At 52.5% G+C, this 26,711-nt stretch overlaps 10 protein-coding genes and 1 non-coding gene across 11 annotated transcripts; 9 read left to right on the forward strand and 2 right to left on the reverse strand.

Annotated features, from left to right (window-relative positions):
• Positions 1 to 990: 990 nt before the first annotated feature.
• QC762_0080060 (uncharacterized protein) lies at positions 991 to 3,672 on the reverse strand (the record flags this gene model as incomplete). Its single annotated transcript, XM_062883896.1, has 1 exon — positions 991 to 3,672. One exon carries the CDS (start codon positions 3,670 to 3,672, stop codon positions 991 to 993), a length of 2,682 nt encoding a protein of 893 aa, XP_062742069.1.
• Positions 3,404 to 3,862, forward strand: QC762_0080070 (uncharacterized protein; the record flags this gene model as incomplete). Its single annotated transcript, XM_062883897.1, has 2 exons — positions 3,404 to 3,704; positions 3,792 to 3,862. 2 exons carry the CDS (start codon positions 3,404 to 3,406, stop codon positions 3,860 to 3,862), a joined length of 372 nt encoding a protein of 123 aa, XP_062742070.1.
• A 746-nt stretch (positions 3,863 to 4,608) lies between these two features.
• On the forward strand, positions 4,609 to 5,711 carry QC762_505000 (uncharacterized protein; the record flags this gene model as incomplete). Its single annotated transcript, XM_062890927.1, has 1 exon — positions 4,609 to 5,711. One exon carries the CDS (start codon positions 4,609 to 4,611, stop codon positions 5,539 to 5,541), a length of 933 nt encoding a protein of 310 aa, XP_062742071.1. The 3' UTR covers positions 5,542 to 5,711.
• Positions 5,712 to 5,718: 7 nt separating this feature from the next.
• Positions 5,719 to 8,712, reverse strand: QC762_505010 (uncharacterized protein). The gene is made up of 4 exons (XM_062890928.1): positions 8,547 to 8,712; positions 8,320 to 8,462; positions 8,118 to 8,269; positions 5,719 to 8,053 (listed from the first exon to the last, which is right to left on the reverse strand). Exons 1-4 carry the CDS (start codon positions 8,575 to 8,577, stop codon positions 5,845 to 5,847), a joined length of 2,535 nt encoding a protein of 844 aa, XP_062742072.1. The 5' UTR covers positions 8,578 to 8,712; the 3' UTR covers positions 5,719 to 5,844.
• A 2,843-nt stretch (positions 8,713 to 11,555) lies between these two features.
• Positions 11,556 to 12,508, forward strand: QC762_505020 (uncharacterized protein; the record flags this gene model as incomplete). The annotated part of the gene is made up of 2 exons (XM_062890929.1): positions 11,556 to 12,106; positions 12,156 to 12,508. Exons 1-2 carry the CDS (start codon positions 12,031 to 12,033, stop codon positions 12,506 to 12,508), a joined length of 429 nt encoding a protein of 142 aa, XP_062742073.1. The 5' UTR covers positions 11,556 to 12,030.
• Positions 12,509 to 13,054: 546 nt separating this feature from the next.
• Positions 13,055 to 13,764, forward strand: rps30a_2 (40S ribosomal protein S30; the record flags this gene model as incomplete). The annotated part of the gene is made up of 4 exons (XM_062890930.1): positions 13,055 to 13,088; positions 13,154 to 13,179; positions 13,254 to 13,361; positions 13,423 to 13,764. 4 exons carry the CDS (start codon positions 13,055 to 13,057, stop codon positions 13,444 to 13,446), a joined length of 192 nt encoding a protein of 63 aa, XP_062742074.1. The 3' UTR covers positions 13,447 to 13,764.
• A 293-nt stretch (positions 13,765 to 14,057) lies between these two features.
• RPS2 (40S ribosomal protein) lies at positions 14,058 to 15,192 on the forward strand (the record flags this gene model as incomplete). Its single annotated transcript, XM_062890931.1, has 3 exons — positions 14,058 to 14,502; positions 14,606 to 14,863; positions 14,929 to 15,192. Exons 1-3 carry the CDS (start codon positions 14,230 to 14,232, stop codon positions 15,190 to 15,192), a joined length of 795 nt encoding a protein of 264 aa, XP_062742075.1. The 5' UTR covers positions 14,058 to 14,229.
• A 980-nt stretch (positions 15,193 to 16,172) lies between these two features.
• Positions 16,173 to 17,853, forward strand: QC762_505043 (uncharacterized protein; the record flags this gene model as incomplete). Its single annotated transcript, XM_062890932.1, is given in 3 exon segments — positions 16,173 to 16,249; positions 16,263 to 17,527; positions 17,684 to 17,853. 2 exon segments carry the CDS (start codon positions 16,173 to 16,175, stop codon positions 16,885 to 16,887), a joined length of 702 nt encoding a protein of 233 aa, XP_062742076.1. The 3' UTR covers positions 16,888 to 17,527; positions 17,684 to 17,853.
• Positions 17,854 to 19,167: 1,314 nt separating this feature from the next.
• mug86 (Meiotically up-regulated protein 86 protein) lies at positions 19,168 to 23,548 on the forward strand. The gene is given in 5 exon segments (XM_062890933.1): positions 19,168 to 19,679; positions 19,733 to 20,303; positions 20,323 to 22,320; positions 22,386 to 22,808; positions 23,042 to 23,548. The coding sequence occupies 3 exon segments, from the start codon at positions 21,632 to 21,634 to the stop codon at positions 23,145 to 23,147; spliced, it is 1,218 nt and encodes a 405-aa protein (XP_062742077.1). The 5' UTR covers positions 19,168 to 19,679; positions 19,733 to 20,303; positions 20,323 to 21,631; the 3' UTR covers positions 23,148 to 23,548.
• Positions 23,549 to 24,449: 901 nt separating this feature from the next.
• QC762_505070 (uncharacterized protein) lies at positions 24,450 to 26,033 on the forward strand (the record flags this gene model as incomplete). The annotated part of the gene is made up of 1 exon (XM_062890934.1): positions 24,450 to 26,033. One exon carries the CDS (start codon positions 24,450 to 24,452, stop codon positions 26,031 to 26,033), a length of 1,584 nt encoding a protein of 527 aa, XP_062742078.1.
• A 247-nt stretch (positions 26,034 to 26,280) lies between these two features.
• Positions 26,281 to 26,352, forward strand: QC762_0080160. The gene has a single exon. It is a non-coding gene; the product is annotated as a tRNA-Thr (tRNA).
• Positions 26,353 to 26,711: the final 359 nt, after the last annotated feature.

Here is a 26,711-nt window from a genome sequence, read left to right on the forward strand (position 1 = left end):
GAGGCTCTTATTTTGTTGCTCACTGGGCTCAGAATCCTATCTAGGACTCATAAATACAGAGCTATGCTCATTGATAAACGTCGAGTGGATATATCAGCTTTTGACTCCAGTACCTCGGTGTCTGCGTGGTTTGTTTTATGGTCTCAGGCTCATCTACAAGCAAAGAGAAGAGGGGACATTAGTTGGAGTATACCAGAGACTTTTCTCCCCCTGGAAAGCTATGTTTCTTCCTAGGCTTGTACTCAAGCATTTTGGGATACTGGGGCCCATTCTTTTGAAGAGAAAAACGGTCTGGGCAAGCCCCACAGAGCTGAAGATATACAAGCAAGTTGAGGTTCTGAATGACAACCATGTCCGGTTCATTTACTCTTCTCTCTTCTCCCACACGATTGCCTAATACAGTACCAACCACCTTTTGAGTCTCAAACACACAAGAGATCATTCCATTCACCAATACGACTCTTTTAAACCTCAGTTTCTGTTCTTTGCCTCATAGAAATCCGGCCTCTGATTTGTATTTTATTCCAGACAAAGCCCCTCCCCGCAGTTATGTCAAGCCCCCGTGTTTATGCCTATGTCTGGGTATCTATGCATTACATGACATCTTGCAACAGCAAACAAAAGGAATAAGCTGGGTGGGTGGGTGTTTCCTGCTCCCCATAATTTATGAATAGAAAAGAGGAAGAGTATAAAAGGGGGGTCAAATGTGTCCAAACGAAAAATATCAACCCCGAAGCGCTCTCCAACGCGCGCTGCTCAACTCCTTACTGATATACTGTTCCCGGTACGATGCAAAAGAAAAAGAAATAAACCAGCCCATGTCCCAAACCCCGTTTCCCACAAGTATGATTATAAACAAGATGAAAATAAAACAGTCGCCAGAGTGGTGATCAAGACGCAAAACCACACACGCATGTTTGTATATCGCCCCCATCTGGTTCTTTTTAACGCTTCGCTTCCAAAAACCCAAAAGAATCCCAGCCCGCCCTTTTACCTGCTGTCAGTAGGCAACTCGACCCCACTGTCCCTGTCCTGTGCATCTGGCCTCCACGTTTTTCGTCGTTCTTTCTCATCCTCAGTGTCACTGCTGTCAAGGTCGTCGTCTAATCGAGGATTTTCCTCATATAAAGAGTCCTCTTTGAGATCGTCATCATAGCGAGGGTTGTCGCCGTAGAGGGAGTCGTCTCTAAGATCATCATCCGAGCGAAGGATGTCCCCATAAAGAGAATCATCTCGAAAATCGTCGTCTAAGCGGGGGTTGTCCCCATAAAGAGAGTCGTCTCTGAGATCATCGTCCAAGCGAGGGTCGTCTCCATAGAGGGAATCGTCCTTCAGGTCGTCGTTTTCGGTGTCGGTACTACCTAGATTGTCCAACCGAGGCTCTTCCCCATAAAGAGAGTCGTCTTTTAGTTCATCCTCGTAGTCTTCAATATCGTTTTCCATGACGCTTCCATCCTCTTCCTGTTGCGGTTCTAGAGCCTCAATCTCCTCGGGAACAAGTACCCGACCGCCCAACTCAATGTCGCTGACGGTAATTTTGTAGGCAAGAGCTCGTTTTCCTTCCTTGATCAGCTCCTCCGTCCACCCCAAACACCGCTTCAGACTTTGGTTCATTTTCTGACTGTCGACGAGCAGTTGTTGATGCTTGGAGAGATCAATCTGAAGCCTCCGCTCGTCTCTCTTCTGGCGCGACTCATTGCGCTCCGTGTTGGCCCCGGAACTGCCCGAATCCGAATGCTCCGAGCCAGACATGGAATCTTCCTCCTCCTCCTCTTCTTCTTCCTCTTCGTCTTCCTCTTCCAGTTCCTCTATCGCAGCGTCCCCCGCTGCAATCTCACCCTCTTCCTCGTTGAGATCATTCAGCTCCATTCCAGCTTTCGCCAATCCCCCACCTGCAGCTGTCGAGGCCGATGGGACGCGGCTACTCAACGAGGCCATGCTCATCCTCGACATCCGCTTATAACGCCGCAGCTCAGCAGTCTGCTTCCGCAATTGCCTTTCCAACGTCCTATTGATTGCCTCAAGACTGGCGTTTGTAATTTGCAAATCTTGCACTTTGCGCTCTCGGCGCGCGTTGGCGACCAAATCACTCAGCGGTTCCTTTTCCTGCGAGCTAGACTTCGCTGGGCTGTTCAGCGACTCTGACTTCCCTTCTTCTGATTCGGCAAAATCCTCGGCAGCCTGAAGAAGTGATGCAAACCCACTCATGCCTGGGCTTCCTGGAAGAATCGTGCTCGGTGGGGCAAATAGGGGAGATGTTGCCTCAGAGGCAGGGGTGGGGGGGATGGAGCCATGAGAAGACATAAGCCTGGCTATGGCAGGAGCATCGGCAATGGTCAGGCTCTTTGGGCGAGCGTGGGCTCTTTCTGCACCGGTAGAATGGGGAGTTTGTTCCAGTCCAGACCTTCCTTGGCTGCCCACGCTGAGTCGATGGTGTGAGCTCGCTATGGGGGATCGAGGAGACACAAGGGGTGTGTTGTGTCCGCTCTTGACCTTGGGTTGGACCCCAACAGGAGAAGTTGGCCTGAGCGCATTGCCCGTCCGGTTTGTTGGTATTTTAGAAGCTGTAGACACGACCGAGCTCGGTCCTCTCCTCGTTGGTCCAAATTTGGGGGCAGGCTGTAATTCTGGTGCTCCGTTTGCATAAAAGAACTTGCTCATGAGACTGTCATTGCTGGTGGCAGCAGGAGATACCAGTGGAGAGACAACACTTGATCGATCTGGAGCAGGGCTTCCGCTGGCATGGAAAAAAGTTGTGTTCCTCGCTTGTTGCGGTGCAACTACTGGTCTCGGATGTGCTTGCTGGGTCTGTCTCGGAACGTCTGCGGCATAAAAGAACTTTGAATCCGGGTCCTGACGATGGCCAGCGCCACTCACATCGGAGGCCGGACTGAATGTTACTACGGGTCGTCTCGAAGTCACATCGTCAACAACGGATGGCGAGATAGCCAGCCCATTTCTACTGTCGAAAGAATCGTGTCGTTCAATATTGGGGGTGGCGTTCGGAGTGCTGTGGGCGCTTTCAACGCGGTTTTGTCTTGATCCAGATCTCGGTGTGACATTGGTGGTGTTTAAGAATGCGGCTACGGGGGAAGTGATGTCGAGTTTATCGCGCGGCCCCGAGCCATTGGCGCTCAAGATGGTATCAGGCCTTGGGCGTCGTGGCAGCGGTGTCGCAACGCTTGTCGGGTTCTGGTGTTGAGTAGAAGTAGTAGAAGGAGCAAGACGCGTCGCTACTTTTGGAGTCACTGGCGGTTTGCCGCTGTTGTTTACTGCCCTTGCTGCGGTTGGGACTTGTGGTTGTCGAGTACCAGTGGGACCTGGTCGCTCGTAGGATGGCATCCTTGGAGTGGTCTGCCTCGCCGTCGTCGGCGTGGGCGCTTTCGGATCAAATCCAGCCCTCATGCCCCGTGCTGTCGACGTTGCATTTTGGTCCCTCCGTTTGAACGGATGGCGGGACAACGGCACGGCAGGGGAGGAGGCGGAGGTGGTCGTCGGGGCGGCGGCTGCGGTGGTGGTGATGCGTGTTGTTCTGTGGCCCAAGGCGGACGTGGTGGTAGTCAGAATACCCGCCGAGGGCTTTTTCCTCAGCGTCGGCGGTTGTGTTGCCGTGGTAGTTGATTCTCGCGGGTCGGCGGGTGGGTGCGAAGGAGGGATTGGGGGCGGAGGCATCGCGTTCGATTCGCTATGGCGGATTTCTAAAGGTGCGTGGCCAGTCGCTGGTTGAACCCTGAGTCTGGCTTTGGGCCGCTCTGACTGGCTGACATTGCCGAGAAATACAATGGGATTAGCCGCTATTTCTCAGAACTCGGTGCGAAAGTCAATAAACCGCTCCCACGAAGGGCCAATCTCGAGGAAATAAGCACAATAATCTTCAATTGAGCAATGACAAAACAATACCAGGGGCCTGTGGGAAAAGGAGACGAAGCTATGGAGTTGTATCCGTAGTCTACGTATGCTGATGAGCCCAAGGCCCCAATCCATTCGGGACGCACCGGGGCCCCTCTCTCATCCTCCACCCTCACCGCTTCACACCGCCCAAGCCAGCATGACCAGCACGGCCAGCCAGGTTCGTCCCATCAATTGCTTTGCGTGTGTGGTGAGCATCTCGATGCATTGGGCTGCAACCTGCACCTGGAACCCCGCCAACTTGTGTCTGTCAGAGACTCAGGTTGGACAGGCCGGTGGCCGGACAGACAGCTGAGGCACCCGCTGCAGGGCTCCCCTGCTCCCGGACCCCACAAAACACATGTCTGCCGATATGGACGCGGGGCCGCTTCATCGAAATGCCTGCTCTCTGCCCTGCTGATATTCCAAGCGCCTTCCAGAGCCCACGCTGATGAAACAATATTGAGATTCCCAAGACAAAGGAAAAGAACTTGCATCGACCTCGACAACCCATCACCACCGATTCCCACCTCGACGTTTGGCGCAAGGCGCAAACCACATCACCCTCCAGTTTTGAACCACAGCGCATCAAGCTCTAACGCACAGCCTAACGGATCTCCACTACAAAGTCCAAAAGAGGCGCTTGGGCCTTTCTCCGATCCCGTCCCATGCCACGATAACATACGACCGTTACCAACGCTTCCCCGAGCCCGCCTAAGCATGGCGTTACTGGGAGTGACTCTGATAATTGCCTCTCTCATTCTACTCTGTATGCGGAGACCACAGTGGTTTCCCTCCCTGTTTGGAGGCGCTCTTCAGCCGGAGACCAAGGAAGAAAAGCACACCGACGACGGCCTGCAAAATCAACATGCCCCACCAGCGCTCGTGGTCCAACAACCACACGACACCAACGACGACATCGACGACAATGACGAGCAGTCAACCCCCAAGGCATCCGCCACAATAGTGGTTGACAACGCTCCCGTCCCAACTCTAAATCTCTCCGAGCCAGAGCCAGAACCGGCGCCAAAACCCCAGATCCGACCACCGGTGCCTCTGTTCTCAGCACCCCCACCAGCACAATCACCCAACAACCTAATGATGCCCCCTCCCTCCCGACCACCAACCCTCCGCCCCACCCCATCTTCCTCCCTCTCCCCAGCGCCCTCCCGTCTCTCCCCCGCCCCAGCGCGAGGACCAGGCTGCTCAACCCTCGCCCTTCCCCCAACCCACTCCACCAAACCCTCCAAGCCCTCCAAAGCCGTCGTCCTCACCCCGGGGCACTCCCCTCTCGACTGGGCCCGCCTCTCCGGAAACCCCTCCGCTGACCTCCGCGGCCTCCCCCCCGGAACCCCCTACCTGCATGTGACACCATCCATGCTGAAGAGACAAACCGGCAGAAAGGGGAAGGATGCCTGGACGGTGCTGAGCGGGAAGGTGTACAATCTCACCCCTTACCTACCATTCCACCCCGGAGGAGAGCCAGAGTTGCTCAGGTGCGCGGGGAGAGACGGAACGAGGTTGTTTGGGGAGATTCACCCGTGGGTGAACTACGAAGGCATGCTGAGTGCTTGTCTGGTGGGAATCTTTGTCACAGAGGAGGAGGCTGCTGCTGCCGCGGCGGGGGGTGGCGGGATGGAAGATATGGACTGATGTTGGATTGGGAAGACTCCCGCCGGGCTTGTAAGATACGCTCGAGCAATGGGCTGACTATGTGGTCAGACGTGGAAACAATGCTTGGGAAGAAAGACATGCTTGGCATTTCAGAGGTCATAGAATATGATACCCCAAATAGACAAGAACTGGTTACTTGATGCTCATTACCAATATGTCACCTTGTTAAGTGATGAATGTGTAACATTGACTATTCGCTGGTCCAGGAACCTCGTAATTAATTTGATATGTAACCGCACTTGCCATAGCCCACTTCAAAGATGCAGAGAGGGTGTTGTCTCTTCACTTCCGCCTGCCAAACCGGAACTTCAACTCATCATCGCTGTCGTCGTCGCTTTGGTCTCTACTGGCAGCCATGAACCCTCCCCGACGCGGCTTCTTCGCTTCCCTCGAGCTATTAGGTGAGGCATTCAGCGGTGGTGCTGCTCGCTTGTTGCTGCTCTGCGACTGCGTTTGCGTGCTCTGTGTCTGTGACTGGCCCTTCCGAGCATTGGCCCGCTCCGCTGCCTTGGCCGCCCTCGACCTTGCTGGCTCGGGTGTTGGCTCTGGTGTTGCTCGGTCCTCGTCCATAACATCCACATCATCTTCGTCCTCATCACTGCTGTCGATGGTGAGAATGTTCCTCCTGGGAGGGGCCTTGGCTTTCTCGGGGGTGGGATTGCTGGTTTGCTGCTGCGTTTGAGATTGACGTTGGCTGGTGGCACCGTTCTTTTGGCGACTGTTGGAGTCGTTCTCGAGCCAATACTCGTCCCCGATACCATTGCTCTTTGGCCGAACCTCTTCTAGGGGAATTACTGTTCGTGATGCTTGCCGTCCAGTGGCTGCACCTTGCTTTCGGAACTGCTTGTAATTCTTACGACCATTCCATTTGGGATCCCAACGACCGTCGGCAATGTCCTGTTCACGCGTACGACTGGTACCAGCTCCCCCTTTCCATGGCTCAGGGAAGCGAACCTCACATTCCTGGACCATTTCAAGTTGCAGCCTGCGAATTTCCGCATAATCAATCTCATCATCGCCCAACTCGGTCAGTGCTCGACGTTCCGCGGCTGCTCTGGCTTCGGCCTCTTCGCGCTGCTTGCGCGCCAGCTCCAAGATATCGTCACCGCCTGCTGTTTTCTTGCCTTTCCCTTTCGTACCTCGCCCCTTCTCACTTTTGTCTTGGGGAGATTCAATCACCATCTCGTCATTGTCCTTGTCCTTGACTGGAGGCTCCGGTTCCGGTGGTGGCGGCACAGGCGGCTCTCCTGCCTGAATACGCCTGCGTTTGGCTGCCGCGGCTGTGGGGGCAATGTTGGCTAGTAATGCCGATTCATCATGTTCTGGCAAGGGTGAGAGTGGGCGTTTGCGCGTAGCTCGAGGCGGAGGGCGCGACTCGGGTGCGGTCTCTTCCTCTGGACGATCAAGAGGGTCCTGGTATTGCGAAACAAACAGACCATCCTGTGACGCTTCGACTGCGGGCTGGCTTAGTTCGGGAAGGTTAGGTTGAACGGGGCCTATCTCTTGAGTCGGCTCGGGGTTGTCGTCCTCGATATCAAAGCCTTTGAATCTGCTTACACCTCTTCGAGTCCGCACTCTTCGAAGAGGCGGTTGTGGCGAGGGTTCTCTCTCCACCTCTCTCTGCTGGGGGGCTGTCGGCTCGGTCGATGGCTGATCTATTTCCATGCGAACACCTGGTTCTGTGTGAGCTTCAGGACGTGACATTGCCGGTTCGGATTGACTAGCCTCTTCCAAGGGGCGTCGCAACATGGAAGCATCGCAGTCCAGGATCGCCTCAATAAATTCGCGCTGGTCGATTGGTCGATGGTCGAGCCGCTGAGCAAATTCTGTGAGAAACTGCGCATACCATTCGTAGTTTTCATCCTTCGGGATGTATCGAACAACCACCACTCCCTTTCCCTCGCTGCCATCCTCAAAAGACCCAAGCCCCTTTTCACCAGCCACGCCTTTGACGAAACGGACGAAATCATCCACGTCCGTTTGTCCTGGCGTCACCGCATTCAACACCGCTTTACCCCTCCCAGAAGTGATGGGAGAGAGGAGGTTTTCAAACTGTTTCTTCTCGTAAAAAACAAACGTGTACCCTTCAAACACCTCCTGTCGCCGTTCATCCGGAGCGTAGGCTGTGCTGGGTCGTTCTCCGGTCTCTTCACCTCGTGGCGGCAAGTGGTCGAGAGCATTGGGCCAATGGTGATCAAAGTCTTGTTCCAACGCGCTCGACAAGCCTTCCTCGGCATCGGCTGGTGTTGTTGCTGCATTGATGATGGTGTTGATGAAGCTCTCGGTGACAATAAGTTTGCCATTAATGAGAGCTTGAAGCCCCTTCGACGTGTTGCGCTTCTTTGACACGACGTGGGTGGTGGTTTCTTCGTATTCAGCCGAGTATTTTATATCCAATTGTTCGAGATCATCGCGAAGCTTCGTCCACGGGTCTGCACGTAACTCCTTGTTAGTGAAGGAGAAGCTCAGCACAACGGGGTACCACTGAATGCTATATCACAGCCACACCGCGTGTCAGCCATCGCAATGACAGATATACAGCGAGGAAGGCTTACCGCAGAAGCTTCTGGCACATTCCTAGCTTAACTGTGTTCACAGTCTCGGTGAGGACTTTCTTCTGGCCGCGTATCTGGACATCGTTTACGGTGGTTCCCTTTTTTGAATCGAGATCTTCAATGGTGATCTGGGATCTGGAGGTAATGTTGCGCTACTATCGTCAACACCAGTCGCGCTTTAACAATACTGGGTGCTACATACGCCGCCGCCTTCCGGGACAGGCTCAACCTTGATGGTGATGTGTTTACGCGAAATGGTCTTGTCAGAGATAACGAGCTGACCAGCCTCAGATACCGTGCGGCCGAAGAGGTAGAGCTTTCCAGGCCGCAGCCAGAGCTTCTTGCCTGGTTTGCGCGTTAGCTGCAGGTACGCTACCAAAAAGCAGGGATGCAGTGATTGAAGATAGAAACGACGGTTTCGGGGCTTACCTTCGAAAAGATCGCTCTCAAGCAGCCACATGATTGTTGCTTGAGGCAAGGCAAGGCAGTAGAGAGTAGAATAGGTTCGGAAAAGATGCACGAATCTGAGGGTGCTGCAGCTGGTGCGCGTGGGACCAAGGGTTGCCGTCCTAGAAAAGTCCAGAAAGTTGAAGCTCGGAGCATTGGAGAGGTACCGACACGTCATTTACGCGACTCCACGTGACTATAATGCACTATCCACATGGACCCGAGCACGGGCCACTACAATAGTTTGATAATGAGAACCTTGAGAGCCAGATAGGGAGATCGGGCTATTTCAATGACCATCATGACTTGAACTACTTCCTAAGTAGGTATCTATACACAAAGCTACCAATATTTGCCAGTTTATTCCAACAAAGGTCTTCTTCCCATTCAAACAAGAGTTGGGTTCAAAAAAGCAAGCTCTTGCAAATGCTTGCGCCAAGCCCCGACATGATCTTCCATGACAAAACTGTCAGTCGCTGCTACCTTCTGGCCCTGTTTAACTCCATAAAGATACGGTTTCTCGTCAGCATAACAATGAGTTTCAGCCTCGCTTGGAAGCTTTCCATGCAGGATAAAGTCTCTAGCGATCGAATTTGTACACTGAGGTATCCCTCGATGAGTGTCCATATCTATGATGAACAATCATCCGAGCATTGGAGCCCATCTCGTGCAGGAGTCTCCTCCCATTTCGGAGAGGCGTTGCCAGATCGTAGGTTTCCGCAATCAGAAGGACTGGGTGCTTCAGTTTATGTCCGAGATGGCCACGATAGACTTCAGCAGGACGAGGCCAGTAGGTGTTAAAGTGACGGCAGGGAAGCACGTTGTAGAACCGGCTATTTCCCGCGATCCAGTTTTTGGTGGTCATATTGCCCCAAAGCGAGAGCCACCACTCAAGGTCATCGGGTTCCGTAGCGTCGAATGAATCACTGCAAATCACCAAAGTCCCAAGCTCTTCTGTAGAAGGAGGCTCAGGACTGGCGAGGCAAGGCTTTTCGGGGTTGAAATACTAGGAGGTCTTGTCAATCAGAGTGGCTGCAAGTGTGGCGTTGCCTTCCTCGAGGCCCAAAAGAGCTTCGGCGAGCGCTGGCCAACTTTGTGCGTTATATATGGCGCCGTATATTGTGTTTACCAGAGCCGAATATGTGACAACAACAGGGCCGCTTGTTGGGATGTAAGCAGGGGCTGGCCGGTCGAGGAGTGATGAAAGAAGGGTTTCCAACCGGCTTTAGAGGCCATCAAGGGTGACAGGTTTGCCGTTCCTTGACTTTGCCAGAGCGCACTATCTCGACCCAGCGTTGACACACTCACCCAGAAAACCGTCCCGCCAGGCATCTGTTGCATTGTCCAACGCTATCCAGCCAAAACCTCCACGTAGACGATGGTCTTTGACATATTCGGTGCCATCGAGGATCATGCGGCCGGAACGGTTGGGAAACATGGACACATAGGTTTGCGCAATACCTGTCCCATAGCTCACAAAATTTCCCGTGACTTCGTTTTCACCAAGTGCCGCTCGAATCTGTTCGAGATCTCTTGCAACAAAGGCCGTGGAGACGAACCGACCCAAGTCTCCGTGGCGCTCCCAGCATGCTCTCATGACAGCAGCGTTCATTGCGTCAACAAGTTCAACTTGATCCCGATAAGAAGCCGACACAGATCGGTGTTTCGATACCAACAACTCCCAGTGGTCCCGGTCTGCATCGTGAGGGAAACAGGCCACAGCGGGTTGAGACATGTTGACACCCCGGGGATCCCAACCCAAAATGTCAAACTTGCCATCGCTAAGTCTCTCGGTTATATTTTGCCCTGTGCGCCATGCATAGCTCGTCCCACTTCCTCCCACTCCCCCAGGCTCGATGATGATGGTTCTTTCACTCTTTCGGCCGACCTGATCGTCCAAGGCGGTATATGTTGATCTGATCCTGGCAAGTCCTGAAACTTGGAACTTGGTGACAGCAAGACGGGCAATGCGGTTGTTGGACTTTTTGGTGTAGTCCAGTGGGACATCCAAAAATCCACACATAAATATGCCACGACCGGCGTATGGGTCCTCTTTCCGCCCATCGCTGCTATTTCCAACAGTCAACCCCCAGCTCCAATGAGCAGGTTGGGGTCAAACAAACCAAACCATCTCCTTTCAAATTCAACATCGTCCAACGGCGGCGGTGTTGTTCTTGGCGTACAGGGCTGAAATCGAAACGGATCGTGGGGCTTTGGAAACTTTCCATACGGAGAATCAGGGATTTTGTGTCTTGAAGCAGCTCAAAGGGCTATTACTGTGGCACTTCGAGAATGGCGAGAACCAAACTAAGCTCCCGACAACGAGCCCAAGAACGATCCATTCACGAACAGACCTGGGCTCTGAAAGCGGGGCCGCCAGAGACGGCCGTTTCTCCAACGAGGCTGAGGATCTAGATTTGTTCATTGTGGTTGTTGTCTTTTGAAATGGTTGGCTTAGACATGGTCATTGAAGATGGGTGTGCTATTTCATTTCAGGGTGGTCCAAGCTCCCTGCACCTGCAGCAGCCTCTCGGCTGAAAGACCGCCTCTTCTAATGATGCCTTCCGGGTTAATAACAATGGTTTTGATGCTGTTGATTCGTTGAAACGGCTCGTGAGTGAGGTAGGTAGCAATCATAATCGATACGCTCTGGTAGCCCAAACAAAATATTTCCCGCTGAGAGGCCTGTCACAAAGTTAGACCCATCGTTCGCTCTTAATACTGGGTAACTATTTCAGAACCGTAGCACGGTTGAATATAGGGGGTTCATCGACTGGATGTTGGATGCTCTCTTCGATGCCCTTGGTGGGGTTTATCAAACGCAAGCAGACATGGGTGGGGTATCTTTGCTTGTGACACATGCAGGGCTTCACAAGGGTGGGCCTGTTTCCCACAAATCACGGCGGTTCGGCACATGACGTAATTCCTCGTCCCATCTGTGCAGATGTACGATTTGACGATAGAGCGCTACCAGATAGTATCCAAGGCTCATCTTAAACCTGATATGCACCATCCTGGTGATTTCAAGGCGCAAGCAGAGCCGCCGCCAGACATGAGACATAATTGGCCAGCTGGCCAGTCGACCTCGGCCTCAACGCTGTAGAATTCAGAGGCATCCACAGGCCAGCCACAAGAAGAACGTAAGTGTCTGTCGTATGCTGAAAAGCAAGCGGTGTACAAGCCTGCCGGAGCATACGACATTTCTGTCTTGGTTTGGCTTGTCGTTGGCACACCACGTCATTGGGTGTGGCGCTACCGCCATGGTTGAGCCCAAGAGACTACATGCCAGGAGTATGATATAATTCCCAACAAGCCCTTCAGAGCAAACTTTCTTTGTTCACACACGAATACTTCTTTTTCGGTCAGGTCTTCCACTGTCTGCCTTCTCACCTTGAGCCCTCCAACAAGAAAATAAACTCATTCTTCCAATCAGCCACACCGAAAGAAAGACAGCAATCATCTCAAAATGGAGCGTTTCGTCCCCTGGGCCCACATTGCCGCGGCCATATTCTCCGTCATTCTCTTGGGAATAAGCGCATATGGTGAGTATTTCTCATCAGGCTGAAAGTTCCTAACTGACACATCTCGCAGTTGTGCACGTTACATGGGGCCACCCGACTCCCAATTTCATCTTGTTCAGCTCTCTCTGGTCTCTTCTGGTCTTGGGCTATGTGGCTATGACACCACGATTTGCCCCTAGACTCTTCCACGGCACCATTTCACTGGCTCTGTTGTGGTTGACGACCATCTTCTGGTTCGCCGGCGCAATTGCCTATTCGGTTTGGGCCGGATATCCGTATTGCCACGGCTCAATTTGGTGTGGCTCGAACCAGGCGGGAATTGCCTTTAGCTGGATTCTTTTTGTGCTCTTTACCTTCTTGGCCGTCGTCGAGACTCTCCGTTTCCGAAGGGGTTCCGTACGCACAGGGCCTGCCGTTGTTTAGAGAGCTCAGGCGTTGCAAAATTCGGACTGAGGCGGCACCGTGTGCAGGGCAGGAAAAGGATCACTGACCCGCGATGCCGGGGGGTTGACGCTTGACGAGCAGGTTTGGATTTTTCATACATCAATGATCGGGACATAGGAAGGACTAGATAAATAATTTCTCATATGATACCCCTCTAAGGAGTGGCGAAGGAATATTGGCGTTTGGGTTTAACATATGAAAGTTCCAAAATGTTGCAGGCCATCTACTCGTGTGATTGCCAATGTACCAAGGAAGTAAGTGATCTTGGTAAATTCCTGTTAGTAAACAACCCTAACCCGGGATTTTGCACGCCACCTTATGGGATCCGCAGTTTAACCGGCGTCGGCATCGAGTCACCAGCCAGGCGCCACATCCGTCGGCCAACTGCCAACCACCCAGATCCATCAACATTTCTCGACTTTCATCACCTTTGCGCCGCCATCACCCAGTCTTACGACAGCAATCGCAAAGCGACAACAACATACCCGGACCGACCACCGAGACCCACAAACTCTACATTTAAAAATGGGCAAAGTTCACGGATCCCTCGCCCGTGCTGGTACGTCTCATCGGCAATCAATCCTTTGTGTACAAAGATTCTCGGCTAACCACGGTCGCGAACAGGCAAGGTCAAGTCGCAGACCCCCAAGGTTCAAAAACCCGTTCCCAGACGTTGAGCCCGATCTTCAAAGTTGGATGGCGACTGATTCAACACGAACTACAGGTCGAGAAGCAGGAGAAGGCCAAGACCCCCAAGGGCCGCGCCCACAAGCGTGAGATCTATACTCGCCGCTTTGTCAACATTACCCTCACCCCTGGTGGCAAGAGAAAGGTATGATATTGTTGGGACTGAAATCCTTCAGCTACAGCTACTTACGCGGCCTGCCGTATAGATGAATGCGAACCCAACCGCTTAAATCGAATGAACATCACTGAGGGAGGGGCTCTATCTCGCTAGGCGTTGAGGACTGGGCATGGGAATATGGGCTCGCTATCTTTCTAACGGCGCTTGGACTCGGTCGGCAACGTTGCGCTGGTAATTGCGGTGGCCATCTCAGCCTGGCATCAGGGCGCATCGGCGTTTCGGTCGGAGGATGACATGATGTCCGTTTGGGGCCGACATCTGGCCATAGAGTTGAGAAATTTTTTATTGGGGCCGTGTGGCCATAATCCAAGAGATCTCATAATCAACACCGGTTTGGAGTTCCTCCCATATCTTGAATGTCTGTCTCTGCTCAACAGGAGGGAATATGCAGCATCCTTCTCATGACAATGAATTTCCAAGGTGCAGCATATTCCGACTGACTGGGACCGTGTACTACATCCCATCCCCAGCTATGTGCCAGTGAATAATGTGAATGCTGACGGATCTGAGCCAAGCCAGGAAGTTGTTCTGTCTGCATGAGATGCTGGTCTGTTTATCTTATGAACCTCTTGGCTGAACGAGAGCTGTGATTTGCTGGAACAGAATTAATATGGGGTTACTTGCCAGTCTGGGCGTGTGGCTTCAGCTGGCACCAGTGGTGGGAGCTCTCCGGCCCCACAAAGAATTTTAGGGTTGGTTGGCTCTGCGCACCAGTTTCGAGAAATTCGCAGCAAAAAGCTTCCCCGCCTAGAGAAAAAAGTCCGCCTTGAAGCGACCGACCGAGTTCCACGACAACAACATCTCCCCTTTCGACACCCACCGAAACATAGAAATCATGGCTGATCGGGGAACTGGTGCCCGCGGCGGCGGCTTTGCTGCTCGTGGTGATCGTGGTGGTGATCGCGGCCGTGGCCGTGGCCGTGGACGTGGACGTCGCGGCGGCAACAAGAACGACGAGAAGGAGTGGCAGCCCGTCACCAAGCTCGGTCGTCTCGTCAAGGCCGGCAAGATTAAGAGCATGGAGGAGATCTACCTCCACTCTCTCCCCATCAAGGAGTACCAAATCGTGGATTACTTCCTCCCCAAGCTCAAGGATGAGGTCATGAAGGTGCGCATTTTCGCCAAACCACGAACCCCAGCCCGACGATTCGAAAACACCGTTCCGCCCGATTTCATACCAGTTTCTAACATGCAATTTTACTCCCCTACAGATCAAGCCCGTCCAGAAGCAGACCCGTGCCGGTCAGCGTACCCGCTTCAAGGCTATCGTTATCATCGGTGATTCCGAGGGTCACGTCGGTCTCGGTATCAAGACTTCCAAGGAAGTCGCGACTGCCATCCGTGCCGCCATCATCATCGCTAAGCTCAGCGTTGTTCCCGTCAGACGTGGTTACTGGGGTGCCAACCTCGGTGCTCCCCACTCCCTCCCCACCAAGGAGAGCGGCAAGTGCGGTTCCGTCACCGTCCGTGTAAGTAGCAGATCAAGCCTGGCGCGCCAGCTCAAGGGACTCAGAAATGCTAATTGGACGCCCAGCTCATCCCTGCCCCCCGTGGTACTGCCATCGTCGCTTCCCCCGCCGTCAAGCGTCTCCTCCAGCTCGCCGGTATCGAGGATGCCTACTCCTCTTCTTCCGGCTCCACCAAGACCCTCGAGAACACCCTCAAGGCTACCTTCGCCGCTGTCTCCAACACCTACGGTTTCCTCACCCCCAACTTGTGGAAGGAGACCAAGCTTATCCGCTCTCCTCTGGAGGAGTTTGCCGACACCCTCCGGGACGGCAAGCGTTACACCAACTAGGTTGCTTCTGAATGAGGGTGATGCTCAGTCAGTGGGATGTGGTGCTTTGGGGCGTCTATGGTTTTGCGCGCATGGGCTCCGGCAATAGACAAGGGCTGTCAAAAATAGCATGATTGGCCTAAATCACAAATTATGATTTGATCACGAAGTCTATGGTTTTTTCTTGTTTCTTTACAAAACAGTTCCGTCTTCTGGTGCACAGTGATAGGCCTGGTGAGGTGTCAGTGTGTCCAACTGGGTCAACACCTTCTCGTTTCACTGGTTGTAATTGACTCTGTAGGTTCGCTTGGCTCCTCCCATGCATCCCTCTCCTGGAAGGCACAAACATCAGGTAGCATGTCGATGAACCATATTGAAAACTCGCTCCTTATTTGGACCATAGCGGAGGATTTGATCCTCTCTGCACCCAATCCCGATCAACATACTCGCTTTTGCTTACATGCCTACAGCCTGTGGAAGGGGTCATCTTGGTAACTGACTGCAGGAGGATCGACTTCTCCAAGCTGCTGTTCATCTTGATTCTTCCTGGACGCCTACTCTTCCTCAAGTGATTGGACACGACGCTTGTCTTGGATCTTTTTAGACTTTAAGCTTTGGGCTAGTTTGCCATCTTGATTTTGGAGCTGTCTCGACTAAACCCTTACTTTTCTACAGTTGCCCGTTAAGCACTTACGGCCTGTCTAGCAGCATGCCTCAAGTCGGTCGTTGTTCGCTTCTCTTTCTCCTACTTCCAACTGTCCACGGCCTGTGGAATTCAACCATTTCCCCAGACCTGTCGATAGTTCAATCCGATGGGAGACAATAGCTCCCTTTGCCACCCCATGAAGGTTAGGCATCCCCGACCTTCCGCTTCCAAATCTATCGTCTTCTCTTTTTGCTCTGAAGCCCATCGCTGCGCCTGAAGCACCCCCTCCAGTCCCTACAGCAGCCTAGGTTTCCCCCACAATCCCGCAAGGTATGTCACCTGCTTCCTGGCCAACATGGCCATGTTCTTTCTTGCCCGAACTGAAAGCTTCAACCATTACGTCGATACCTGGTGGGATGACCAACAAGCTCTGTATCAAGTTCAGTCTGATATGCCCTTTTTCGCTGGCCGCTACCGAATACGGCTTCGAGTGCTACTGTGGCGATGTGCTGGTGGACTCTTGGTTGAGGGGTGGTGATTCGGACTGCAACAAGCCGCGCCCTGCTGTTGCGACAGGCAATCGCGATTGCGAATGGGCAATGAGTCTCTGGAACGCCGACGATGGCAAAGTTCCCAGGGTTTTCGGTCCTCAAGAGCATTTCGTGCCTCCCACCCTTGCTCCTGGTGAAATTGACGTCCTTGCCTACGTGGGTGGCCTGCGACAGACTGCTGTATTGGTTGCAACTCCGGTATATGAGTGGCCGGCTGGGAGTCATACACTCTCGTCGTCGTCTTCATATGCTTCAAATATCGACATGACAGCTCTTGCAGCCAGCGTCTACGCCATTGTATCAGCTGCCATGAAGCAGGCACAAGGGCTTGTGGTATCGGAAGTTTGCAGAAAAGTCTATGGGGACCTTATAGAAAAGGTCGCCAAAGCAGCTATTGATAGCACTACTACTACCACATTCAGCACGACGACGCTCATGACTACTGTTATATGTACCGAGTCTACTAGTTCATTAGTGACGAGCAATTCACCGATATCGTTGATAACCTCCCATCTGTAGCGTCTCATCAGGCGGAGGTGACAGGCACTATCTCTAATGATTCACACTACTGATGGCCTCCATGCCATCCCTGTCTGATTTGGACTCGAATAGCTTTGGGTCAGACCCGACTGTTCCAAGTCCCTCTACGGTTCCTGGGAGCGTCAGCGTTGCGGCCTCTCAGTTACCCTCGACATCTCCGGATTTGAGCATAGTCTCAAACGAAACGACTGAGTCAACGTTCCCTGATGCTTTCAGTCAGGTCATCGTCATCACAGTGATGACAACAGCCCTACCAGTTATAGCTAATATGGCGGCGTCCCAGCAGACTCAACCACCATACCTAGCTTGCCTCTGGGCTGTCACACCCTTTCTCGGCGTCAGTACTTGGGAACAGGCACCGCAGGGGGCACATACATATGTGGCTACTGGTGGACAACGGAGGGAACGGTGGTCTTTTGTGGCATGAAGAGGTTAACTTTGAACGAAGGATGTTTCTGGGAAGGCGATATGACATTTATTACGTTTTATCTTTGTGTTTAGATGAAATTCTATCGCACCAGGGCCGCTGCATAGTTAGGTGGGGAGGAAGAAGCCAACATCATGAGGGTACACTTTAACTCTTGTGGGCAAATCAGACGGAATATTTTCGGGCTATTGGGTATGTGTTAAGAGCGCTGGGCTGGAAGACTTTGGGTCTGCTTTTTGTCTTGTTTTCTCTAGTTTAGCATATCACAGACGACGGTCTTTGCTGGTTTGATTTCTTTTATTGGTTCCAGATTTGCTCTTATACATGATGCTGGTGGGGATATTACAGTGCAAAGATGATATGTGATTCAGCCTTCTCTTTGCGACTGAAACGGCAACGATGTCCCAACACATTGACAGGACGCTTCCATATCGATTGGATGTCTCGGTACCCAGCTAGAACACAGGCTACGGAGGATAGTCATCATGAACATGCCTTTAAAGACAGCCATAGGCCCCGAAAGAAAGGTAAAGACCTCGAAACACAGTTAATAGGCTTTGTAAGATAGTTGATAGGATAATACCATGGCCTGTTTTGTATTTTGCAAGGTATAGGTCAATGTTTAACATGTGTTTTAAAGACTTGCTGTGTTCGGTTCTTTTGTCCAAAGTATGCCAGGCCAGGGACTTCGTTGCTTGGTTGCAATGCTGGGTGTTTATTAATCGATGGCTCCTTCATTACAACACCACAAAATATCCCTCATGAGGTGGAGGTGAATCGACCCCCCCGTGGTCATTGTTACGAGATGCTTTGCTTTACGGCGCAAGTAGCCGGCCTGGGATACATGGTCGAGGTTTCTCTTTGCTCTCCTCCATCAACCAAAAGTTGCGAGAGAAAAAAAAAAAAAGACAAAATACGTCTGTCTGGAACGCTCGGTGGGTTGTGTCATCAAACTCCAACGGAGTTGGTGAGAACAGAGAAAACCTTGCGAGCTCTCAGCGGTTGTTTGCGCTGAAGGCAGTCCAGAAGGTGTGAGTGGGGTGATTCGGGGATTGTGCTTTTTTGGATACGGCCCGAAAGAGAGGGCGGTGTTATGGAGATATTGGTGAGGTGAGCAAGGCGAGGAGTGTTCTCAGATATTTGGCGAGATGACAAGTTTTGCAAATAGTAACTCGGGGGTAGGCTTTTCACATCATCACAAGCGCAGTCAATGTCAGTCATGTTCCGGTTAGGTACCACCGTGAGTAAATAGAGTTGTTGTTTGTTGAGAGAAACAAACGGCAGAGGGTACAACCTCGAGGAGACGGTCCCGAGATGCGCGTGAGGGCATGAGAGGGATGGACTCGAGAGGCAGTAGCACATGAGTTGCAGAGTCGCGTGCCGACTGCCGTGTCCCGCGGAGATAGGATGGTTGAACATGGATTTGAACCTCCGTTTAAGAGAGAACATGGCGAAGGGAAAACCCCAGAGAAGGAGGCTGTTGTGTGTTTCTGGGGAGAATGCTGAATTTTTTTCTCACTTTTGGGGAGTGGATTTGGAGGAGTTGTGTGATGGAGTGACACGAAGCGAGCTCCTGACTTCGGCAGCATCTCTGCCAAGCTTGGCATGAGAGCATAACAACCCGTTACTTGCATACTCCAGGAGCATGCCGGTTGTTGAATATGCACAGACCATCCCCAGTCTGCACGGAGTTGGCCGGCGCAGGGTTCAGATGGTCCCCAATTTCTACCCCTCACGACAGACAGGTATTTCCCCTCACGAGGTGTAGCGGTAATGACGGGACAGACCCCAACACCCCACTTCCCAAGGTGTGGGCAGCTGCCAGTTGCAGTGTAAAAAGGAGTTCGGCTGAATTTTCGCAAGACAACTTCGCATTGAGGCCATCCATAATGTTCAACTTTAAACAAACAAATATCTCCGCTTCCCCAGATATTAGTGCGATAGATTGGACGAGGGACTCCATTCATGAGAAGATCCAGAATCCAGCAAAGCAACAACGGCACCTGCACCAACGCCGCCGAGCGACGAGTTGCCTGGTTTCGCGGTGGAGAGTGTCTGCTGTCCGGACGGCTGTTTACCCGCACTTGGGATAGTTGAGCCCCCGTTTTGATTAACGAGCTGGAGCATCATGAAAGACCACAATGGAAGGATGCAAGATCCACTCGGACCCGGAGACGGTGACTGACAAGTGTGGGTTCTTCTAACAAGTGCAGCAAAGACTGACATGTGTGGCCAGTGCTCCGAGTGTCTGATTACCATCCACCAACGTTGGTTTTGCAAGATATCTATTCAGATGCTTTATACTTCGTTTGGAGGCTATAATGAGCTAGTGTAGAGATGACATGTGAGTCTGCTCTACCGACTGCTTGGAATGGTGGCCGCTGAATTCTTGGAGAGGTCGGACATTTCGAGGGTTGGAGATTTGCATGATGTCAGAGCCAGTGCAACATGCGGTTATGATCGTCTCGAAGGTTCATCTCAACCCTTCGGAAACAGCAGCAGACTCTTTACCCCATACCCGCCGTACCCCAGATGGTGCCATGATAATAGCTAAAGCTGGGGAAATTTCCATTTTTTCTTTTCAAACCACCGATGCTAAACATTGGGGCCCCGGATTTGCGGACACTCTCATTGATGTGACTGACCCGCTTGCTTCATCCATGTTTCCGGAAGCCGAGGATGAAGACGAGAGCGAGATCCATTGCTTCTGCTATATTTTGTCCTGGCTCCCACAGCCTGAAGTTTTCCATGTCTGATGGAAAAATAATATCTATTTCGACCCCTGATTTTGGACGGGTTTTTCGCCATATGTTTCGCTGACACTTTGGGTTGCTTGCCGCGCCTTGTCAAAGATTTCAGCCCTCTCGGGCGACCGGGAGAACGCATGCCCAGGCGGCAGTGACGGTAGTGACGGTAAATGGCGGCGATCTAGCAGGCGTTGGCAAACAACCAGAGGGACGTTGCGCGGCTGCTTCTTGGGTGCTTGGCCATGCGCATGGCTGCAATTGCCCATTTCGTGGTCGTAGCGATGGAAGCGGCCATAATATCTTGGCACCAAGCCGTTAGTGGCTTGGGGTCCTCGATGCACCTCTTGGCTCTCAACCTCCAACAACAGCAGGACGCCCCAGACGACCTGAAAACACCAGATTTAAGCGTCGAATTGCGCATCCACTGACCCTGTTCAAACCACATGGGCCAACCTGGACAAGCACCCCGCCGCTGGATCTGGAACGTCGTTTCTCCGAACGCACGTCCCACCCACCCATCACGGCACTCTTGACTCCTCAAGGTCTTGATATCTGCGAAACAGGTGCTGGGTAGAACTACGGAGTATCCGTACTCTATATGATTCAGGCCAAACACACGGCCACACTCTAGGTGTGCCACCTGAGATGCTGTGCGCACCACACTTTTACGTTACAAGTCTACATATATGCAGGCATCGCCCCATGGCGCAATCAAAAGACCCCCATGAATCCCATAGCCGTCATCGCAGGCCCTAGCTCAGCAGTCACTGGTCGCGCCAAGAAAGAGGCAGTCTTGGCATGTTCTGAGGCTCATTCATTGACACCCTGTAGCGCCACTGGCTTGTTCTTGGATGCCGAGCTTTTCAGACGTCAGAGGACATCATTGATCCCCAAATCACCATTGTCCAACCTCTGCGTGGGCGTTTACTAACTATCTGCGATGTCCTTTCCAGAACCTGGTTGTCAAGAGTTGATATCACGGGGAGCACGTGGCTTTCTCCCAAACAGAAGAGCTGGTCATGGTATAAGCCAGATGGACGGGCATCCCATGTCCTGCGTTGGGTTCCCCGGATGGGGACACCCCGGGTTCTGCGTTTGCGGACAAACTTCCAACTCGCTGGATACCGGTGAGAGAAGGCCTGGCTTTATCTGATGTGGATGAGTCCCGTTCCATTTTGGTTACGAGCCCCCTTTATTGCAGCGCAACCGTCAACCAGGAAGCTCCTGGACGTGGAGCTAGCCCCCTTTGACGGGGACTGGTCCGTCACCATCTTCATCCACACTTGTCCCAGAGATAGGGCACACCTGCCCTGATGGTGCCTCGGCCGAGCCAATGGGCGTGAGACACTCAAACGGCAGGTCAAGTGTCCCCGTCCACTGCCGTCATCCCTAGATCCCAGTGACAGTGGGCAAGTTGTGGAGAATAGTCTGACTGCCAACGGCGCTATATTTCTCCCTTCAACCGTAAATAGTAAATCCACCTTTTCACCTGGGCGAGCTGGGGTACATACGGATTTCATTGTGTCCGGTATGCCGTGAGGCAGCGCAGATGCCCACTCACCCTCCCTCGCAACTGGTGCGAGTGACCCGCTTCGTGCTCCTTTGGGAGCTTGGGGCCGCATCTGGTTCGACGATCCCAGATGATCGCTGCCTCCCCCCAGCAACCCCAGATCCTGGACGTGGCTGTTGGGGTACTATCCCGATACTGCATATATCAAGCCCGCCGTCGCCCTCCCCCGTTCCAACCTCTGTCACACCTCCAGTTCACTCTTCTCATCTTCTCTTGAATACCATCAAGCTACGGCCTCTTTCTTGCATTGTATCAGAGGAGAGTGACAGGACTCAACAACCTACTTTACCACACACAATGTCCAACTCTGGGGGTTCTCTTACTGAGAAGGATATGGGCCATGCGACCGGCGCGGCGCCGAATACCCATGGGCCTGCCACCGGTCACTACCGGGGCGGATACGATCCCCGGAACCCAATGGCCAACATCCACGCCGGCGACGAGCCCAGGCTCCCAGCCTTCGGTGGTGAATTCCAGCCCGGTCTCTGGCGGCCTGTGGAGAAGCGCCAGTTCGCCAACCCGGCGCCTCTGGGTCTGAGTGCTTTCGCTCTCACCACTTTCGTCCTTTCGGCTATCAATCTGGGCACCCGCGGTGTCAATGTTCCCAACATTGTTGTTCCCCTTGCCTTTGGCTATGGTGGCTTGGTCCAGCTCCTGGCTGGTATGTGGTAAGTTGACCTCCATTATCAATATCACTTGTCACTGTTTCACACATGCTAATAACATGCTTTAGGGAGATGGTTGTTGGCAACACCTTTGGTGCTACCGCCTTGTCATCCTATGGTGGTTTCTGGATTGCTTGGGGCCTCTTGCTCACTCCTCACTGGAACATCCTTGGCGACGAGGGCCCTTACAAGACTGATGCCATCACCTCCTCTGATCCCATGATGTACGAGTCGGCCATGGGCTTCTTCCTCACAGGCTGGTTCATCTTTACGACAATCCTCCTCCTGTGCACACTGCGTTCGACCGTCATGTTCTTCCTCCTTTTCTTCACCCTCGACCTCTGCTTCCTCATGCTTGCCTGCTCCCATTACTCTCACTCGAACGGGAACACTGAGATGTACCACACCCTCACCAAGGCTGGCGGTGGCTTCGGTATGGTCGCAGCCTTTTTGGCCTGGTACAATGCATTTGCCGGTATTGCCGATAGCAGGTATGAACTTATTCCCGTTGACGTTGTTCTCTTTGTTGTTTTGCCTCCCCCTAACCCCCTTTTGGGAGTTCTTGACGTACCCCGCACCATCAATGACCCCCAACTTGAAGTCGGAGATTCCCTTGGTTACATCGGCCAAGCAAGCCATGGCACGCCACTTCCGTCAAACCAAGCTGCTATGAGCCGCACGAGATCTTCTGAGAACAGTAACGCTGACATCACCTTTTCTACAGCAACTCTTTCTTCCTCATTCCTGTCTTCCACTTCCCCTGGTCTGAGAAGGGTCGCGAGGCCAGACTCGCTCGCGCCGCTACCCGGGAGACTCGGGACTCGGCTTAAGAGACACGTCACGACACGCATGTTGGCATCATTTTTTATGAATGATTTCGGTTTTTGGAATGGATACATTCACGGCTGAACACAGCACCGTGGATGATGGGAAACGTTATATTTATATTTATATATTTTTTTGGGGGGATTTTATCCTGAGCAAAGTTTCCTGAACCTGGACATAGTTCGTTTTAACTAACGGCGTTGACGAGAACAATGGATGACGGATGGAGTTTTTTTTGTCTTTTTTTTCTTGGTTGAATTAAGCAAGCGAACTGCAAAAGGCGCAGCGAGGGCAGCATCAAAAGCTTTGGGATACTGAACGATTACATACCTATAATATCACACAGTACATACCTACCTGACTTACATGCTAATCCAAAAGTTTCATGATTGGCAGATGTGCAACACTGATGACTTTCACATTCATGTAATTTTGCACAATTATACACGCGCACAAATCTAAGGATTGGCGGATTATGCAGGGTTATCACTGCACACAACGGTCAACGGTTTTCAGATGATCCGTGGAAGTGGGCCTGACCTTCAGGTAGAACTGCCGTTGTCGCGGCCCTTGCGGGCTTTGTAAAAGCTGACAGTTTGCATGTCGCAACTGCTCCAGAGATGGACCTGATGTTTGTTGAGTTGTGGAGACATTTTCGGTGGAATCTCAGGCTTCAGGGTTATCTTTTAACCTCTCTTTCTTCACAAGGCACGTGACGCCGAGCTGTCGCTCTCAATCGCTCAGCGAGCTCACTTCAGCCTCGGAGGTGGTCTGACATTTTGGTCAACTCGCTTTGCTCTTCTCTTTCTTCTCCGGGAGTTCTTGCTTCCTACCTGGCCTGCGTATCATCTTAACTACCTAGCGGCGAACCGGCATTCTGCATGTGCAACAGAAAATGTCGTGCGAGGAGCATTGCGTCTTTGTCGGGTAAATCGGTGATCTGATGCCGTGTCGCTCGAAGGCGTGGGAAGGACAACCATATGCTGTGAAGCATAAAATCACAAAGATGCATAGATCTTTTCATGATCGCATCTCGGGATGTCGGTAGCTCTCTTCCATCGCACGGCCCAGGCTCGTGACAAGAGACTTTTCCAGAAGACATCGGCGGTCAGACATCAGACAACCTTTCGACACCGATGTAATATCACCTGATATCTCCCCAAACCTTGGGTGGCCAGCGCCCAACTGGGCGGACACCTTCCACGTCCATCATCTTAGCTAGAGCTGCTTCCTGTGATAAATCCCCATTGCTGTCGTCGTCTGTTGCCAGCGACTGTCTTTCTCCTGTTCACCTCTACGATTCTGTTATGACTAGGCACCGCATCTTGTCTATTTTACTACTCACCATTCTCATACCAATAACAGCTGTTCTATTCCACAATTACTCCGCATTTAGTCCCGTCTTCCGAGCGCGGTTCTCTCAGATGGCTACAACCAACAAGTCCCCGGTTATTGTTGTCGGAGCAGGTCTTGCAGGGTTGTCGGCATCGTATTCGGCGATCCAGTCCGGGGCATCAGTTCGTCTTTTGGAGCGAGCACCGAAGCCAGGTGGTAACAGCATCAAGGCATCGTCAGGGATCAATGGGGCACCTACTCGTTTCCAAAACGTTGAGAAGTATGGTGTCGATACCAGTTTCTGGGACGACACAACCCGATCAGCTGGAGTGAGGCTCAACTCTGCCTCGGTTAGCCCAACAGTGAAAAGATGGCGCGAGGAGCTTATCACGGTCTTGACCAACCGCTCGGCCAGTGCAATCGACTTCCTCACCGACCTGGGCGTTGATCTTAGTCTTGTGGCTCAACTTGGGGGCCATAGCCTTCCACGGACACATCGAGGAGCTGGGAAGACACCCCCCGGTGCCTCAATCGTGACTACTCTCCTCACAAAACTGAAAGAGCAAGGGCCCGACCGCTTCCAGTTGGTCACCGACTCTGAAGTGACCAGATTGCTGACCGACAGCAATGCCCCGAAAGGAACTGTAAAGGTGACTGGCGTGGAGTACAAAAACAGGCAGGATGGGAGCACACGCCTCCTTCACGGTCCTGTGGTCTTCACAACCGGCGGCTTCGCAGGTGACACCCATGGTCTGTTGGCCAAATACCGTCCTGATCTCGACGGGTTGCCATCCACCAACGACCCACGGCCAGGCGCACACACGATTCTCTCTGACGTGGGCGCCAAACTCGTCGACATGGACGCTGTGCAGATCCACCCAACGGGCTTTGTCGATCCAGCCAACCCGGCGAGCCCCCTCAAGTTCCTCGCTGCCGAGATGCTGCGCGGAGAAGGGGGGATTATCCTCCACAACGGCAAGAGGGTCATCAACGAGCTGCAGACCCGCGAAAAAATCAGCAATGCCCTGATGGCTCTCCCTGCCAAGAATGAGGACTCGTTGAGGCAATGGGACCTCCAGCTGCTTCTTGATCCTGGTGCCACCGAAGCCGCGGCGGGCCACGTGGGGTTTTATCTATGGAAGGGCCTTTTGCAGAAGAAAAAGATAGCAGAGCTGGATGAGACGACGAGACAGACCCTAAAGGAGTATGCTGCTGTTGTTCGTGGCGAGAAAGAGGATGAGCTAGGAAGGAAGGCGTTTGGGCACTGGCGGCTGACCGAGGAAGATGTTGATGAGGGCGAGGAGGAGGTTTGCGTGGGGAGGGTCACGCCCATCACTCATTTCACCATGGGCGGAGCGGTTTTCAACACAAAGGCTCAGATTTTGACGGCGGAGTTGGGAGAGGAACAGGAAGGGAAGGAGATTGAGGGATTATGGGGAGCGGGGGAGATCACGGGGGGTTTGCATGGCGATAATAGACTGGGAGGGAGCAGCTTGTTGGAGTGTGTTGTTTTTGGGAGGGTAGCGGGAGAGGAGGCTGCAAAATACCGGGTGTAGGGGACTGAAGGGGCGTTGAAGGCTATGTCACATCCAGATCCAGGCTGGTACAGCACAACGCAAAGGGCTTGTTTTATTTGGTTTGTTGGGGTATTTGGTGACTTTTGGGCTGCAGCTTCGCTTCTGCTGTTGCTATGTTTTTATCTGGCAATGGTTCTTGAAGGGTCAAATAAAGGAAAGCTTCAGAATTCTTCAGTTCTGTCACCTACAAGGATCCCAAGATCCGGTTTCGAAATAACACTAGTCAGCCCGCTTGGCTCAGTGGTAGAGCGTATCACTAGTAATGATAAGGTCATCAGTTCGATTCTGATAGTGGGCAACTTAATATCAACATCATTCTTTTGCTGTAGTTGTTCTCTATCTTTTTTCGCTACACGACAACAGTTCCAGCTTCGGTTCGATGCCTTCGTTTCCTGCTGATACGTCCCCCAAAAGGGTCAAGCACAGCTTCAAGTCTTACTGTGTGATCAAAAACCTGGAACATGGCACGTAACAGAGCAGCTACATCACTGATAGCATCGTACAAATAAAGGCTTATTAGTCATTACTAGCTCAACAGTCGGTATCTTTCTCCCTTTGCTATTCCCCCGTGACATCGTGGAAGTGGTCTTCCTCCTAGGCACCCGCAACCCATACAAACATAACAACAGTATTCTGAGTCATCCCTTCAACCAGCCC

Source organism: Podospora pseudocomata, chromosome 5 (assembly GCF_035222375.1).
Source record: "Podospora pseudocomata strain CBS 415.72m chromosome 5, whole genome shotgun sequence".
In the NCBI taxonomy this organism is placed as follows: domain Eukaryota; kingdom Fungi; phylum Ascomycota; class Sordariomycetes; order Sordariales; family Podosporaceae; genus Podospora; species Podospora pseudocomata.

Coding starts and splice junctions, on each gene's coding strand:
- QC762_505010 (XM_062890928.1), bottom strand. CDS start 8,577: ATGTGGCTGCTTGAGAGCGATCTTTTCGAAG. Junction 8,463..8,546: donor TGAGAGCGATCTTTTCGAAG/GTAAGCCCCGAA, acceptor CGCGCAAACCAG/GCAAGAAGCTCTGGCTGCGG. Junction 8,054..8,117: donor ATGTGCCAGAAGCTTCTGCG/GTAAGCCTTCCT, acceptor GCTGTGATATAG/CATTCAGTGGTACCCCGTTG.
- mug86 (XM_062890933.1), top strand. CDS start 21,632: ATGCCCACTCACCCTCCCTCGCAACTGGTGCGAGTGACCCGCTTCGTG. Junction 22,321..22,385: donor CAGCTCCTGGCTGGTATGTG/GTAAGTTGACCT, acceptor AACATGCTTTAG/GGAGATGGTTGTTGGCAACA. Junction 22,809..23,041: donor GCCGGTATTGCCGATAGCAG/GTATGAACTTAT, acceptor CCTTTTCTACAG/CAACTCTTTCTTCCTCATTC.